An 18,485-nucleotide genomic window follows, 5' to 3' on the forward strand; every position below is an offset into this window, starting at 1 on the left:
CATGTCCACAATTTGTCTACAGTCACACCCATACAAGGAAACACACTCGATGTTAACATGACTTAAAGCTGCTTCAAAGGGATTTTTATTTTTTTCATGGTTCTGGCAGCATCTTTGGATAAAAGATGCCAAAAGGTGATTCGAAGTTGAGAACATGCAGGGACATGGGAAGTCAGTCACAGTGGAAGCTGCTGAGGGGTCGGTCTATATAAAGGCAGTAAACGTGCACTGGTGTTGGTATTTTCTATTCATTTTAAGGGTTAGTTTCATAACATGCTTTTAATTTGAATAATTTTAACTATTTGAAACTGATTTGCACTACAGCAGATGGCAAACTTCCACATATCACAGGTCAAAGCATCTGCACTAGCGACAGCAGCAGCAAGGAGTTGAAGCCTGGGGGGGGAGATATTTCCCAGACTCCCTTTAAAAATTGCTATTTTTTGTGAGTTGCTGGATCTGGAGGAACTTTTAGAAACTTTGTGTAGCGCTGTTACTTACAAATTCTTAATAACTTGGGCCTGCTTGTAAATTCTGCATATGTTACAGCCCTCGTTTTCAGTTCCTGCGTCCATGTCTTCATGGAATATGCAATAAAAGTCAAATGAACTGTGTCACATTATTTTTGGGGGGAGCAAAAAAATATTCACAAAAGAACAGGAAATAAAAACTCAGATGTGTCACATAAATAAACAATCAAAGGAAACATTAAAATAGCCCTAACTCATTTTGAGTAGCGTGTTCGATGCGAGGCAGCCAGGTGAACGCTAGGTGGCGCTAATAACACACAAGTCCATGTTGAAGCTCTGCTGCTGGTGCATCGATACTGTGCTTTATAAAGCGGAATACTGGATGTTAAGATTTTTATTATTATTATTATTATTTTGCCGTGCAGAAACGAAAATTACCACCAACATTTGTGTAGCTTTTTGTAATTAAGAATATTATTTTTTGCAAATATGTTTTATTATTATTATTATTATTATTATCATTTTAAATATTTTGGTTTAACATCGTCGGTTAAATTGATGACTGTAAAACCACATAATTTAAATAAAATTAAAAAAATGATTAAAAAAAAAACCTAAACGGTGTGGTAGGCACAAGGAAACACGAGCCATGCATCGTAGCTGTGTTTGATAGTAGGTTAGTTGATTAGCCGAGCGAAGCCGTAACTGGCCGAGAATTGCCGAATCATCTGTCCTGCCCGGACTGCTGGAAGCGGCCGCAACGCCATGTTGGCGAAGTCTCTCATCTCTGTGAGGAAAAAATGATAGAAAACACACTTGTCGAGAAGAAAAGGTAGATCGCCGAGGGAGGCTGAAGATCGAGGCGATCGTTTTTTTTGAAAGAAACGAACCGAGCCGGATCCGCAGAGGTTCCGGACGGGCGAGGGAGGCTAACCTCCCACCGTCCCCATGAATAGCACCGCTGATCCGAACAGCGACTTTCCATGAAAAAAAAGACGTTTGTGTTGCTATTCGAGCTTCGTTATCCCAGTTCGTTAAAGGGATTTGGGGCCTGCTTCAAAAATCTGCTACGCTTGCTCTGATGCATGCGAGCTAGGCGTTGTTTGTATCAGTATTTATTAAGGTATTGTTTTTATTTGTTGATTTTTTTGCGATGAGTTTGCCACCGAAAGTGGTCCCCAAACCCGCCACTGTCGCAGTTAGCGGACCTGGAAGTGGCCCCTCTCCGTCGAGCCAACTGCGGGCTACCCTGACCTCCGTGTCTCTGCCGCCGGGAGCCCCAACAGCTCCTCAGCCCGGCGCCGTACCACAACCTCAGTATCCTTTGACTTGGGTAACGTGCCTTCTTCTTTTTTTAATATGCATTTTAATCTCCATTGTGACAGTAGAACACGTTGTTGTTGTGTTGGTGATAGATAATATAGGTTGGATGCGGGGATGATGGTTTCGTTTGGAAGGAGCTGGGAGGGGAGGGGACAATTAGCTAGCTAAGTATGCTAACATTAGCTTATCAAGCCGGTTGTCAAAGCTAACGGAAATGTCAGTCTCATTTTCCAGAGTTCGCCGTACACTCCCGCTTCTAATCCTATTTGTGATTAAACATAGCTGGTATTTGAGTGTGCAGGCGTTATATATTACTGACAAATGGGCTGACATTATTTGGTGTATTAATTCTCCGTTACCGGCGAGCTATCGGGCTCCCCACACCGGTTACCGGCTTTGTTCAGTTATCTTTGCTTGCTAGCAAGGTGCATTAGCCTAGTTACTGATCCAGCCAGCTAGCAAGTGCACAAGTCGGTGTGTGCGACGTCGCAGAGCAGTAAAGCCTCGTCCATTTCAGGGTTACGACCTGTGGCTTAATAATGGGGCTAATGTTAGCGGTTACAAGGCCTGGTCTGTGGGAATTGCACCTCCTGTCCCATTTCGCATCACATTAACCAGCTTTTGAAAACGGGGGGGTCGCTGTGCACCTTGACAGGCCTGTCAGTGCCTGGTTGGGCCGGTGAGCTCTCAGGATGACAGCATGCAGAAACTGGCAGTGGGAAAGTCGCCAGCCATGACTTATAGTTTTGATATAAACGATGTTAAATTGTATATATACATATTTCACCGCAATCATTATGTTTTGTGACTCCAGATATTTATGATCAGTCTTTGTCTTGCACTGTCATGGCCCTAAATATACCTTTTTACCTCAGAGTAAACACAGAACAGGCCAGTATTACTCTACCCTACTTTTGGTGGAGTGAAGTCACAGTGGTTATGTCACCTCCTGTTTTATTTACAGCATGGTGGCAGTATTGTGAGACAGAGGATTAAGTTGACATCTACTGTCTGCCAGTGGCACAGAGATGTGTCTTTTGTGATCTGACAGCCTCCGCTGTGGCTCAGCTTTGGGGTGTGATGTCTCAACCTGATATCCTGCCACCCACGATCATCACAGCCAACCCGTGTTTCTGACATCTGTTAGGGGCAGTAAGTAGCTTCTTATGGCAGGTGGCGGTGTGGAAGCCTCTCCCACTCGCGGCGTGTTGTAATCTTTTTTGAGTGTTTCTGAGAGTTATATGAGTAAATTGAACGCAGCAAAGAAAGATAGTGATCTCTTAATCTCTTGTGCCATGTCCTCTTTTGACTCTCCAGGCTTGTGAAATGGCTGTTGAATTTGCTTAACCTACTTTAAGCTGTATGATCGTGACAACATGTTGAACACAGAACTACACCCTCCCTGTTTACTCAATCGATGTTTTCTTCAAGAGATAGGTAAACATAACAACGGCTAGAGTTGGCGAGTGGCATCACATGTATTTGGCATATATTTTTTTTTTTTGGGGTTTGTTGTGATCACTTTTGCTTAAATTCAACATTGACTCAAGTGATGAAGTTGTGGCTATTGATCCACTTCTTTTGGAGTTCACGTGTCCCTGTTAAATGAACAGTGACAAGCCTGTTGCAGAGAGCAATAGAGAAGAGATGATGGTAACCTCATAGACACATTCTTTTTGCTATACATTTTAGATGTTATGAAAGGGGCACTATGTAATTTTGGACCACAAACCCAGAATTTCGAATGAGGTAATAATAGGGACGCAGAAATATTGATCTTTTCCATAACTGAACAAGCAAGCTGTTCTGAGAGGAAAATAAAGTCCGTTTGAAGCTAGAAAGGTGGCAGGGTCCGCCACATATAAACAAGGCATTAAGTTGTGATGTCCTTTTAAGGTCAATTTGTTTAATCAGTTTATTTAGTCATGAACATGTAGAGAGAGAGAGAGAGAGAAAGATAGTTTGTTTATTTAGGCATACAAAAATGTTCTCTTCTGATTAAAAATGTCTTCCCCAACACTACATGGTGCACTTTTTTAAAGATCATAGAATCAGCCTGGTTGGTTACTAGTGTATTTAGGCGGTTGGTGATAATACCATGGACACCTGGTCAATTAAATTAAATCCAAAACCTTCAGTTAGGTGTATGTGATCGACCTGGAATATGAGGCACGAAACACTCATCCGATGCTAATTTATTAATTCAGTCCAGCGCAGCAGCTGCTCACTAACACCTGCTTTTAATGGAGTTTACTTTCGTTATTTTTGTTGTTGAAGGTGTGTTGAAGAGAAGTTGTTTCAGCTATCTGGTAATGTGGAGTTTATAGTTTGGTGCTGTCGAATTGAATTGGATTTTACTGACTTTTCAATTTTTCAATGTCTTCTTGCACTATAATAAAATATGATTTTTTTTTTCTTGCGTTACATAACCATCTGCACAGTAGGTGGGAGTTAACAGAAAGGATAAATTGTTCCGACATCAAATGAGTGAATTTGCAGGAAAATGACACCAGTTTGCTTTGTCCTGGGACCTCTGAGTGATTTCCAGAACGCCCCTGATGCTCCCTGGACCCAGTTTTAGACGGCACTGCACTGCATTTTCATATCTATATGACGACAGACCCTCTGAGTGTCGCCACTTGTCTGACCTCTCACTCTCTGTAGATCTCAGAGGTCAGGACTGTGGGAGCATGTTACAGACGTCTGGCCTTGGCTGCTGCTGTATGGGAATTCCCACTTGCAGGATGTTGGCGTGTGCTTTTGTCAAGTCCTCACCACCCTGCTTTTCTGAGCCCCTGTGTTTGCATGTGTGTGTGCAGTGCTGAGGGAGGGGGGCAGTTTGTTTCTGTTCCTGGTTGCCAGAGAAACACCCAGCGCATGCGTCTGCTGCTGCACTTGTCAGACAATGGCAGCGCTGCTTAGCATTCAGAGCGAGAGGCCAAGGTGGCGCTTCCCACCATCTGCCAACAAAGGCCCAGGTCACCCAGCCTGCCTCAGCCCTCCCTCATTTCCTTCCATCCCCCCACAGCTCACCTCACCCCACTGCTGGCCCAGCTGAGAAAACTGAGGGGGCTTCTCCCCTTTTTCCCCCTTCTCATCTCCCCGGGCACCCCCCTCCAATCCCTTAGCTTTCATGGTACAGTACTTTCATCTCTCTTAGAAGAAGCCAACTGCTTTTTTCTCCTTCTCAAGTTTGCACGTTTTTTAGAAATTCTTTGTCCTCATGTTTCTGTATGGACGAAAGGATGACAGCATTTGCCAATAAAGAGCAGCAAAGTTTAACGTAACCTGTAAGCAAGACATGCAGTCACAGCTAGTGTTGGTTACAACATACAGCTACGTATCGTATGTGTCCAGCTGGTAGGTAATACAGCACAGTAGTCATGTATTTCAGGACAGGTGTGTGCAGCCTGCATGAGAAGATATTCTCATGAGCATACTCACTGTGGGATGTTATAAATAAACTGCTGAGTCGTTATGAGCCAGCATGCAGAACTGTTCTTTCCAGAGAGGGAGTGGCCTGTTGAAGAAGACATTCGGCACACCGTCAGTGATCTCCCAGTGTTTCTTTATCTGATGTCACATCAATGTGGATGTTTTTGTTTTTTTCGATGTTGAATGAGGCTAGAAAAAGCTTTCCAAATACTAACAGTAACTGTTGAAAACTGACATCTTCTGCTTGTGCTCATATTGCTGTCAGCTGTTCTTACAATACTCGATATTTACAATGAACTCTGTGTTTTGAGTTCCATCCCGCCCACGCTCTGAGGCTCTTAAGTCGATGGTGTAGTTGAGAACATTCACACACTCTTGTCAGCAAGTAATGTTACAACCTTGCAAATATGTATGCATTGCCCTATAAATGTAGATGCAATATATAATTCACTATTACACACCCTGCCACTTCAGTTAGAGATGGTTTAGCAACCAATTCTGTCAGTTGTCCCTCTTCCCTTGTTCTTGCTGGTGTTGGTGAGGCTGCTTACTGCTGCTTAGGCAGGGAACATGTGAACATTTCATGTCACGATCATCTTGTCCAACATAATTGCGATTCACAAAATTATCCTAATGATTATCATAATATTCTTAATATGGTGAAAAATGAAATGTAGAATTACACAAAAATATGTATGTGCAAGTCATGTCTTCAGCCATGGGAACAGGCTTAGGTTATTCAAAATAAATCAGTTTACCAATATAGGACTGTATGCAGCAAGCTAGACAGCTTTTTCGAGTCATTCATGTGATACTCACAATTATCTGTACAATAAGAAATTAACCACAGTCATTTCAGTGAGTGTTTTATATTGTGATCTATGATTGAATCATTTATTGTCCCATCCTTTCTGTAACTAGTGCTACTACGTTTTGTTGGATGATTTATTGACCAGGAAATAACTGCAATAAACAAAATGATTTTCACATTATGGCGCTGTTATAATGATGATATGAAAACATAATATGAATACACCCTTTCGCATGGACATGGACTTTAGTTCTTAATAGATAGACATTGGCAATGTGTACATTTATTAAAGGTGCACTATGCAGTTTTAGTAAAGAAAAACTCAGGGAGATTACTTTTACACTGATAATAAGGGTGATGATACAAACTTGGAAAGAAAATTATCCTATAAGAAAAAAACAAACAAAAAACAACATAAATATACAAACTGATACAATCAAAACAATAAATAAAACAAATGCTTATCATAATAACGATCGCAATCACAATCATCATTCTTGTAGATTAACACGCAAATTAACACAACGGGCAACATCGAGGTCATGTACATACATTGATAAGCCGATAAGACGTGTAAGATAAGTCGATAACGCAATTATAGTGGCAGGCCTGGAGTTGGTTATTGGTTTCAGTCATCTGTTGTCACGCATATCAGAAGTCTTTGTATTCAGAGGATGATATAAAAAAAAACTCAACATTTCATGGTAAAACTTTGCCTTGAGTGATTGGGCGCTATTTCTTGGCAGTGTTGGCGCGCTTCTATTTGTCAGCTGGGTCAGTTCCCCCTGTTAAGACTAGTGGTTCAGTTCTGCTGCTGTTTCAAACATTAACCAGTGACCTCATGATAGAGTATTCCTGGCTGCTCCTTCTGACTGTTGGCCTGTGTTTCTGCTTCCGCTGCAGGGTCTCCCAGAAAACGCTTCAGTTCTCGGTCAGAGCAATTTGGCTTATATAGTTTATCACCTGTGTCTGACTCACACAATTCAACAACACGAGTCTTGAGTCATCAGACTAATTCATGTTTTCTTAAGTCTAATGTTTCACAGAAGATGGCTGTCACTGCAATATGAGGACAAGGGTTACATCCACTCTGGTTACTGACTAAATAACAGGAAGTATTTTCATTTCTTTTTTTAAAAACACCTTGGCAGTGTTTCAGAGATGCACAACAGACTCTGCAGTATTACGGCTGCTGGTGGAGTTTCACCCTCCAACAAATATACACTGTAGACATGCAGTTGTAAATTCTCATACAGAGTTTGTACATTTGGACCATAATTTCCCAGAATAACACCAGCAGATTATGAACTATTAAGTCCAGCTTTCTGACAAATAGAGGACGTTTTTAATGTACAGGCATGTGTAATGAACACGTGTAATCATCTTAGGCTTCAGTGATATGTCTTCTGACAGTCATCATTTCATCACGATCAAATTAATTTTAGGAAGTTAAACCAAAAGAACTTGAATGTGTATTTGCCCAGCGTACACCCACCATGATCAGTATCAGTCACAATGTAGCCACACCCTAAAGCATACCCTGCTTTATCATCTATATCACTGTCAATGGCATCATCATTTACAATATGAATGTCATTCTGTAATGAAGTAGACTTGAGACTAGAGATTGAGCTCATGAACTAATTTAGAAACTATTTATTGAGGTGTTGAATCATGTGAGAAATATTCTCATAAGCTTAGGCACAGTCTGACTTCTTTTTGAAACCAATGGAGTAACAAAAGACAAAGCAGGTTTAATCACGGAAGCTTTGTTAACTATTTATACAGTTTTTAAAGAAAGTATAGAGGTAATATTATTTACAAATTGATGAGTATATTTGGTATTTGATTTATGCAGCTGCTTCCTTCTTATTTGTGTATGTAGTGATCATGTCCTTAAATTTTAAAGCCACACACAATCTGTCGTTGAAATCCAGAAACCATTGTTGCTGAAGATTCGGCTCGTTTGAGGTGAATCCACTAACCTGTCACCTATCGTTCATACTGTAGTGAAAGAGCAGCAACAGCAGGCAGTCAGTGAGAGCTTTTGTGAGCTCTGCTATTATCCAACTGCGTGTGTGTATATGTGTGTGTGTGTGTGTATGTGTGTGTTAGAGTGGTCATTGGGCCAGCAGGGAGAAGGAGGGTTTCTGTCTGCACCATCTGGACCGTCTCCACTCACTTCCTGTGCCTCCACACTGAACCCACTGCACTGAGATTTACAGGTAGCCTGTGTCATTCAAAAGAGACGTAGGCCACGTTTGTCATGTGACAAAAGATTTTGCTGCGGCCGTACAGAAGATCAGATATTAGTATTATATTTAGGTGATGTTTGTCTACAAATCTCACCTCTCACTCTCTCTCGCCTCCGTTTTTCTCGTGTATGTCCTGTGATTTATTCAAGGGTGAGGTTGCTAACCACACAGCTGTGATTCATTAATTTATTCAGATTGCAGTTTATTGAGCTGTATCATACCCCTGCTTTTTACTTGTAAGGCTGTATTTCATCCTGCCTTCCCTTTCCTCACCCACTTGGCACTTAATGGCTTTACAGTAAGCTAATGATGAAGCAAGAGCCGCAGAAGCTTTTCCTCCTAATTGTGGCTTACAGGGCAGTGTTGGGGTTAAAGTTCAAGAGGCAGTGGCTGAAGCGACTTTACAAAGAAGAATGATCAGCATTGGCTCTTGTAGGCTGTGGCAGAAGATGGGAACCCGGTTTGAAATGTGTGCTGCTTTTCTAAACGTATACATTAACTTTGACATGTGCGCTAGAGCTGCAACAATTAGATGACTAATCAAAAGATGTGTCAAACATTTTCTTTTTCCAGTTTGTCAAATGTAAGGATTTACTACTTTTCTTTGTCGTTTGTGACATGTTGAGTATCAGGTGCAACGGTGCAACCAATGAACATTTTGGGTGACTTAACATATGTTTGAGTGCATGTGGCCAAAATGAAAATGATATTTTATTGCAGCCCTGATGTGCTCACGTGTTGTAAAAAAATTGTAATCCCTGTCTTCAAATGTCCTTTGCGTTTCAGTAGTCGGCATCCTTGAGGTACCGTTCAAGTAGGATTATGCACCCTCAATCCTCCCTCATCTGCACACCCATTGCATTTCTCCTCAGTCTCAGTGAAGGTCAAATGTGAATCACTCACCATTGGTGTAAATTTCGTTCACTTGGATGTTGCATGTAATATTTCAGCCACACTGACACTCTTATTCCCTGAAGCAGTGTCCCTGTTGTAAGTCTCTAAGTTGACATTGTGCTCTCTCCTGAAGCAGAAAATTAATGGAGATCAAAGCTAATGACTAATGGCTAATTAGTGCGGTCGGCCACTTTCATGGTTGTTCCTTTTACATGCAGTAAGGCTTGACTGAGAAGCATCTGCAACCATCTGGTTACCTGACCGCCCATGTGGAGGGATCGACGTCGGGTACATCCAGAGTATTCCTCTCAGAAGTCATTCTGGTCCACCGTGTTGCAATCCGTCCCAAAGCTCTCATTTCTGCTCCGATGAGCGAGGAGAGAGCCATGAACGACGATATACAAAAGCAGCCTTTCCAGAAGACTTTTAGCTGTGCACCAGGACATATAAATACTCCATCCCTAAATGCGGCCCATTTGAATGAGATGGTAAACGTCTCATTACTCTTAAACCACATTTCTTTGTTTCCTCTCTCTTCGCATGATTTCTTTGCATCTCTCATGCATACTCTGTGGGAGGGACTGAGACACAAGTAAAAGTGGAGGTAGTTTAAGAGACTGGGGATGTACCCATTGATGATGTTGTACCTCAGGACATTTTGTTTTCCCAGAGTGATCACCTGAAAATGACTGCATCAACGTTCATACTGGTGTCAGAGCATTGGAATACCTTTACTACCAGAAAGTAAATCTTTAAACTGCAGAAAATCGGTAAAGAAATATAATTCCAGTGGTGAATGTGCATCATATTGCCAGAATGAATTGACAGAGACTCAAACACAACTCTGTTTTCATCTGTCATAGCCACACAATTGACTGATGTTCACATCATGGCCAACCAATACATAAATCTCTTGTAGTTGTAAGAAGATCAGGTCTGTCAAAATCCCTGGAAGATGTCATCCAGCAGGTTGAACCCTGTTGTCACCTATGAACATCTTGCTGCCTGCCTTCCCTCTGTTTACAGTCGCTGACACAGTCATCCCTGCCAGCCGGTGGTCATGTAGAACAGACGGATCAGGTTGCCTGTATCATTCTCTGTCTGGCACCTATCAGGCCTGGGTCAAGAAGTATTTGCAAGCTATTTTTACTACAAATTTCTACACCTATTCCGTGCTTTGTGGCGTTGAATGTGCCACATCAAGACTTTTCAAATCATGAAAGATAATCTACGAGTCACTGAATCCTCGCGAATCCTCTTTCAGTGGATGTTTTTCAGTCTTTCTGGTACTCTTGGCGCATCAAAACAACAGATAAAAATTGTAAATACTGTATTGCCCAGAGCACAGTTTAATTGTGCTCTCCTCACCTAGACTATCAGGTCAGTGTGAAGAGACTGAGCCTCTAATTACTCTAATTTGTGTGTGTGTATGTGTGTGTGGTGGAGGGCGTGTTGTTTTTCCAAATTCTCCGACAATGAAACCGATGATGTTTCCTGCTGCGCTTCTGCTTCTTGAATCGCAGCCCCCTTCTTAAATGATTCTTTTCTTTCCTTATCTCCCTCTCGTGTTTGTCGGTTACGAGTAGCGCTGCTGGCAGGGGGCCAAGAGAGATGAGGGCCCCCGCAGGCAAGAGCAGAGTGGAGGGAGAGGGTTTTAGGGGGCAGGTTGCTCGGTCAGGATTGCTTGTCTGATGGTCGGATAGCTTCCGACTGTTTCTCTTCATGCCATGAGAAAGTCCGCTGATTTGCTTGCACAAATCTCAGCTCTTTTCTTCTTTGTAACAAACCTATTTGTGGCACTTTTCATGTGACAACACTATAAATGTCTCCCAGGAGAGACTGTTATCTGTATTTTTTAATTTTTTTTAAACACCTCCTCTCTCAATCACAGCGTTGCCATTCGCTATAAATATTCTTGATTTCCAGCGTGGTAGGACAACGCACCAAATGAAATACTTCTTATCTTGTATAACCCAGCCCTAAGGGGGAAAGGGAGGCGTGATTTGGGTGAAAGGAAGAAAGCCAGACGTTCGGTTTCCCATAAACCATGTGACCAGCAGTGTGTGAGTGTCTGTCACAGACAACTGCCTGAGCAGGTTACTAACCACAGGGCTTCCCTCTTTTATGTGGTGAATACACATTCCCTCTTTGTCTCCTTGAACATCTGAGTGTTGTCTCCAGAGTGAATCTCATTATTACATGTTTTGGAGGCCTTGAAGAAAGTTATCAGCTGTTTAAACAAAGCTAAGCGCTCCTAAAGCCTCGACTGTTTTTAGTGTTGTGACAGGAGGGTTTTGCTGGACTTATTTTTCTACCTTAAGCATCAGAAAAGGAGAAGTAATATTCAATGAAGTTTATGCTTGTTATTATTCCCTGCAGTCTCCTAATCTGCTCCGTCTGTCCCCTCGCCTGAAACGGTCCGGTAATCCATTTCGGCTTTTCCCTTTAACACTTGCAAAAAGCAGAAGGTACATAGTGTACTCTCAGAGATGGGGCATTTTGGGAGGGGTGAGCGGTTAAGGGGATCCTTGAAATCAAACTATGCGAGCCAGTGGGGTTTGAGGAAAGCCCTTTAGATCTGAAGCAGCTCAAAGTATTACATAAAAACAGTGTTGAAGGAAGTAATTTAAGCAGAGCTGTCAGTGTATGCTGATGCAGGAAACACATACTAAATTAAGTCTCTTTATGTGGTTCAGACAGTAATATTTAGACTTAACCATGTCTCTTACATAAATACCTGAACTATGACAGGAATCTTACCTGTTGAGCAGACAAACTGTTATCTAGCTTGAAACTTCTTTGATCTGCTGGTCTCTTTAGAGTTTTCCTCAACACACTTCTTTTAGAATCCCACGGGTTCAGCCATCACTGGACGACCGAATCTTCTCCACAATGCCTGGAATCGCTGCAGTATACAGCGTGAGTCACTGCACATGCATAAACCCACCTGTATAGCACAGTGTATATGCAGAAAAACCCCACCCCAGATAAAAACACACAAAAGACCTTGTCCACAAGTATACAGATATTTTGCAGAAAGAAGATTCTGTTTTGGCCTCTCATTCACACAAAGAGATTTTTTTTTTTCCTCCTAAATGGCATAAAAAAAATAAAAAAACAAACAAACAAAAAAAAACCTGGTTTTATGTGTATTTGTGTGGATGTAAGGATCCAGACGCACCAGGCTCATGGTCAGTCACGACTAATGTCGGGTCACCGATGAGTTGTTTTTCGCCTGGCTGAGCAAGTAGAATTGGTGGCAGGGCCTGCCGGAGAGATAAAGCACACTGATTGGCTATTGAGATTAGCAAAGTAGTGCACGAAAAGAAAAAAACCAAAAAGAGTGTTTTGTACCCTCAATTTCACCCGTTCAGTGTGGTTTCCCATTTTTCGCCTCCACGTCACCGATAGTGCCATTTGCAACTTTTTATCAGACATGCTCTATAGAAAGTGACTAAATTAGTGGTGTGAAAATGAAAGGCAAACGCTGCTTTATTATAACAACTGTTTATATAGCTTCCGGTTTCTCTTGCGAAAAGACGGATGCAGACTAATGCCACCTGATGGTTTTGCGGCTGGCGGTTTTGGCCGGGTGCCTGTGTCCCTTAGGCGACGCAGCAGTCGGCCTTCATTGCTACTAGTTCAGTAATGTCGGTTAGGTGTGTCTGAGGCCAAACTGGGTATTTGGGAAATGATAACATCGTCACGTGAACTCTAGCACGCACATGGTTGCTTTATGTACTGAGCACTTTAAACAACAACAGCAAACTACAGATTTGAAGTGCGAGTTGTGCTGCTAGCACCAATTCCAACTTTTCTATTCAACTTAGTGGATTGTTTGATTTTTTTATGAAATAAGTTTACGATGAATGCTCATAATATTCTCTAGTGTTCTTGAGAAATCCTAGACTATACTACAGATATATTTTGTGGTGTGGACAAATATCTATTTAGAAAAAAATCTTTATGTGTGGACAAAGCCTCTCAGCCATAAAAATTAGAGAGGAAGCATTGATGTAGCTGCATACACTTTAAACATGACTGTGCTGAAAATATTCAGCCATCGGTTGCCAGATAATTAGGAAACCTGGCTAAAATGAAGTGTTGTTTTTGTTGAAAGTGTCGTAGAGAGATGTTGATTCAGGTTTATGGTTGTTTTTTGGAGGCTTTTTGAACTTCTGTCACTAAGATTTAGTCTGTCATCATTGATAAAAACTAGGGTTGACAAAATAATAGAAACGCCTCAGGCAGAACATTATAACCATTATAATCAGGTCTACGTGCCAAAATATGTCCGCTTACTGATTATAAATCAGAATTCCTTTTTTCCTTAAAAATAATTCACCCCAAAGATCTAAACAAAAGAAGTGAATGTCCTGCTGTTTTTAAGTTCAGTAGGGGAACAATTCACCTGTTTCATCCTACGAACAGTATAACCATCAAGTCCATCTAATAAACTGGCAGCTAAATGTATGTGGAGCTCAAAAATGGCACAGTGGTTTGCTACCAGGCAAGGAAACTGTTCCTATAAAAGTACCTCCTTACATTTTTATAAATTTTATGTTTTTTAACATAGTGACATATTGCGTCACAGTAACTAGGAGTTTTTCTCACTTAACATTTTATCTGGAATGTGTAAATAAATCTCAGCAAGAGGTTTGAATAGCTTTTACAGGCCCAGTAAACATCTGTTTGTGGCTTTTTTTTATTTCTATCACCTCAAGGAGAAGGCACGCTTGTTAAGTCATTGTGCTGAGATCTGACCACAAGAAGCCTGCTGTGGAAATGTGTCACCTCAGGGGACCTTTACCATTCAGTGTGTCCTTCAGGAGTTAATTAACATGCCCTGTATTAGATATTTGTCGTTATTATATTCACATAATTCCTGTTGTTTTTATTTGAACCTCCTCGGGACAAAAACACGTGAATTAGGAGATTCAAGTAGACAATTATGTTTAGTCTCAGAAAATTAAAATAAAATTATTTTCTGTCCTCGGCTGAACTTTGGGGGGCCTTTTATTGTCTGGTTCTCAGTGACCAGCCACGCCTACTGCATCTCTCTAAAGACAAAAACAAAACTGAAATGGCATCCTCCCTTCCTCTGTGGGTCTTGTCCTGACCATCACCCATTCCAAGTGGACGTGATGTTGTACAACGATCCATGCTGCCCTTCTGCACTGTGCTGGGTCTCTCCTCTGATAAGCCTAATGTGCATTTACCTGCAGGGCATGGATTTATGAGAGGCTTTTTGTAGACTTTGTAAGATACTGATAGTGACAATCCTCCCATTAAAAGCACAGATAGCTCTTTGTTCACTGTAGCACATCTTGTAAATTAGTGTTTACTGTAGAAATTAGGAGATAGGAGTATTGATTTCCTTTATTGTGTCACATTTTATTGATTTTTCTCACACTGAATGAACTAAGCTGACAAAATGGAAACAATGTGGTGCTGAGTGAGACTACCTTATAGTATACCTTAGAATTGCTTCGTTGATTATTTGACACCGCAAAGAGGATGTTCAAGGTGATGAAAACATTTCTGAAAAGTGGAGGTACGTGGGTCAAGAATAGTCACTGTTTGAAGCTGTGACTTTATTTATCTGCTGTAACACAACAGAACTGGAATCACTGCCGGTTTTATGAGATTTCCTAGCTCTGAAAAGCGTCAGGCTGTAACAATGATGACACTGGTGGAAATAAACCGTGCTGATGGCATGAAATATTTGTTCTGTGCAATGGACGGTTTGGTTTGTACTCTTTTTTTTTTTTATTCTTTTTTTTTTTATTCTCCGCCTCATGTACAGCTCCTATACAGCCGCTTGCCTCCCATCCCCCATCCCATCACTCTGTATGTCCTCAGAATCAGTCACTCGCCTGAAGCAGAGCAGGCCCCTCCCCTGGCAACAGCAGCTAGATTAGTTGCCTTATCCGAGGTCATCTGAGGGAAGTGGGCCACACAGAGAAGATGGAGAGATGCAGAGGGGATTGGTACTATAGAAGCTGTACAGAATAGTCCCTGTTGTACCGGGTAGATTTAAACATAATCCAATTTGTAGATGTTAGCTTTTAAATGTTAGCTCTGCTTTTTCAGCTCTTAATGGTCAGGTTGTGTAGAGAGGAAGCAAAAAGGGTCTCCAGAGAGAGAGCCCATCTTTGCAGGCTGTCTCAGTGTCTGCCTCCTGCTCTCCTCCTGCAGTATCCTCTCTCGTTCCCTCGTGTCTTGGGCCTGCTGCAGCAACAAGCAGCACTTGCAGTGGTGCCAGCCCACAGCTGCAGCAGCCAAGGCCCATCCTGCCACACTCGGGCTGAGAGCCGAGTTAAATCTCGTCTTTTCCCGTTACTGTTTGCACGGCTGGTGCCTACCTGGAACCCTTTCTTATCGATGAGGCTTGTTCAGCATGACTCAGTTGTACCAGGTGCACTCTATCTGTCACAGATCAGTGGGATCATAATATGATTACTTGACCCATTCTTGCCATATGAGGCCTGGACATCCTTGCACAGTGTAGTTTGGCGCAGCAGACAACAGAAGAGGCCAGTCTTAGCCAACCCCAGCAGGCTTCAACACCCATGCACAGTACAAGTCTTCACCTCTGCACACATACAGGGGCTAATCCTCCAGCCTGAGCGCTTAATTTACATTCCTCAGCAGGAGGGTAGACTAATGACCTGTGGAATCCTGCCTCTGCTGTTCCTTCTCTACATCACTGTGTCTGTGTGCATCAGTCTGACATAATATCTCATTCTAACCTTTCTCTTCTCTGTGATGCAGGTACCCAGGCACGCTGGCCCTCCTTACACTGCTCACGACATCACAAAGGGACACCCTAGCTTGGCGGGCACCCCGCCCGGTCATGCCCACTCCCCGGCGCTCTCTCAGGTATCAGTACCCACAGCTTCCCCATATCGCTACCCTAAGGGCTGGGAGGCAGGTGGAGGGGTGAGTTGTCACTGTCCGCCGTCATCCTCTCTGCATATTCATGTTCCATCTGTCCGTTCATCTGCTTGCTCTTTATGACTTATGTTAGGGCTGGGCGACAGTTCAACACAAGAATGAATTAGAACAGTGGTTATGTTACCGTTACATTATTGCATCTGGATTTCTTAGATCAACAGATGGTTTTCTGCCCTGACAACTGTTAGCTATATTTTCAGGTTCTTTAAAAAGATAGAGGTCTTGATTGAAATAGAAAGCCCATTTAGAACTATTTTGCAATTATAATGGAAATCGTGACACCCTTGAAATTTATAATTTCTGAGTATAATCACGCCATTGCAGAATGTTACAAAATATTGTGTTTTCTTTGTAAAACTGAATGAAAAATATTTTTTGCAAGACTTTGAACTCTTTTTTTAACTGTGGGATTAGAGTTTAGGAAATTATATCAGAAAATAATTTTTTAACTTTAAATCTAGATTTGAGTAAAAACAACTGCTTAAAGATAATGCTGTGAAAATACAAACAGTATATTAGTTCTGCAAATATCGCCTACCCCTAACCTGTGTTATTTTTTATATGCTTACATCACTTTTTACACATTTCATTTTCTTGTTTTCCCCTTTTTTCACTACCTCCATAATACAGCAGTAAGCCATGTGTGAATTGTTTTAATGAAATCCAAATAGACCAATCTCTGCACTGGTTCCTGTAGATAAACATGTCTCTATTGTACTGTAATCCTCTTTATGTCGTACCTGATATGCATTAAGAGTGATGTTGGAAAGCAGAGAACCTGGAAGAAACTCAGGGGAGCAGAGGGGTTGAGCCCAGCACCCTATCGCTGTAAGGTTGTGGTTCTATCCACATGGTTACATATTCGAGTCAGATTTGTGAGCCTGCAGCTGAAAAAAGGCCCCTGCAAAGCTTCAACATCATCAGATAAACATTTAAAAGCATTGCCTGTCCTGTTTAGACTGAGGTACTTTGGGTAAAAGCTCTGTAAAAAGTCAACGCGGGAAATGATTAATCAGGATTGGGAGTTTGTTAAAAGCGGGGTGTGGATATAAAATCCTGTATACTACCAGGGTTAAGGGCAGAGGCACAGTCATTAGCTCGGATTTAAGTAAGATTATTTATTTTTTAGGATTTGCGATGGTTGCGGTTAGGTAAGGGTTAAATACAGGGTGCAAAATTTACGATTTGTCCAGCAGCCAAATGGCTAATGAATTTTCCCAGCAACTCAGTAGATTACCATTGGTTTCTTTGGCAGGTGGGTGAGGCAAATCTACCCGCTGCTTGCATATTTTACAAGCATTTGGCTGGTGGCTGATGCTGAATTTGAGCCTTGATTCAATATATGGTAGAAATCTCACAGTGACTGTGTTCTCTGTTTAGAACTACAGTGAGATCCCTACGCATGCGATGGAGACAATAAAGGGCAATGAAAGAAATCAGAGGACCAAAACACAACAGATAGAAACCAGACTGAAGGGAAGAAAGAATAACTGTAAAAGGCTAATAGCTTAACCACCCAACCCTGACTTCTCTACATTTATTTAGTTTTTTTCCTGGCCTATTCTAGCAGTCAGTATCAAGTGTTGTACATCATCTGATTCAGGAGATTTGTTACAGCCATTTATTTTAATATAGGAATCATATTATCCATTAAACATGGACAACAAAGGTAGCTTGGCTACAACCATTGCCTGTTGGCCCAGAAGAAGAAACAGTGGGTTTCATTGAGCTTAGAAACTTGGCTTTACATGAGTTCTCAAGCATATGGACGGGATTAGTGCTTCCAAAGTTATTAAACATTTTAGAAGAATAGTTATTTTTAGTTGCTGGTGCCTGTTTAGGTATCTGAGGGTTAAACATAGAGCTTGAAAGAAAATTAAAATCCGACTATTTTGATAATCCATTAATTAAGTAATTTGTTTCGATTGATTGATTGGTTTATTTAAGTGTCAAACACCATGGTTGGTGCCCAGCCCTCATGGGCTGATTAGACACTAATCATATTCATCAAATAATAATTTCACAGTTACATCCACGATAGCCACGTGACATAATACAGAACACATCATAACATAACTAAAGCATTAAAGATATGGATACAAATACAGATGGATAATGTCAAATATTTAATGTCAAATATTTGCTTTTCCAGTTTCTTAAATGGAAAGAGCTGCTGCTACTCCTTGTCGGCCATGACGGTAGATGAAGTGTTGGTTGGACAACAAAAGCCATTCGAAGACGTCACTTTTGCCCTTTTTGAAAATTGAAATGAGCATGTTTCACATTTTTTTTTTAGGTTTTATTGACCTACATGCTGAATCAATTTATCTAGAGATCATT

General features: G+C 41.5%; 1 protein-coding gene across 18 annotated transcripts in view; it reads left to right on the forward strand.

The window, feature by feature from the left end:
* The first annotated feature begins 1,144 nt into the window (after window positions 1-1,144).
* eif4g3a (eukaryotic translation initiation factor 4 gamma, 3a) overlaps window positions 1,145-18,485 on the forward strand; it is a 59,016-nt gene continuing 41,675 nt past the window's right edge. For 7 of the 18 annotated variants that reach the window (XM_030418523.1, XM_030418524.1, XM_030418529.1 and 4 more), the window contains exons 1-3: window positions 1,145-1,787; window positions 12,035-12,107; window positions 15,963-16,130. In XM_030418523.1, coding sequence (XP_030274383.1) covers window positions 1,624-1,787; window positions 12,035-12,107; window positions 15,963-16,130 — 405 coding nt within the window. In that variant the 5' untranslated portion in view covers window positions 1,145-1,623. Of the gene's footprint in view, window positions 1,804-12,034; window positions 12,108-15,962; window positions 16,131-18,485 lie in introns of all 18 variants that reach the window. The other 11 variants (XM_030418527.1, XM_030418538.1, XM_030418528.1 and 8 more) reach the window with 4 other exon arrangements.

Source organism: Sparus aurata, chromosome 6 (genome assembly GCF_900880675.1).
Source record: "Sparus aurata chromosome 6, fSpaAur1.1, whole genome shotgun sequence".
NCBI lineage: Eukaryota > Metazoa > Chordata > Actinopteri > Spariformes > Sparidae > Sparus > Sparus aurata.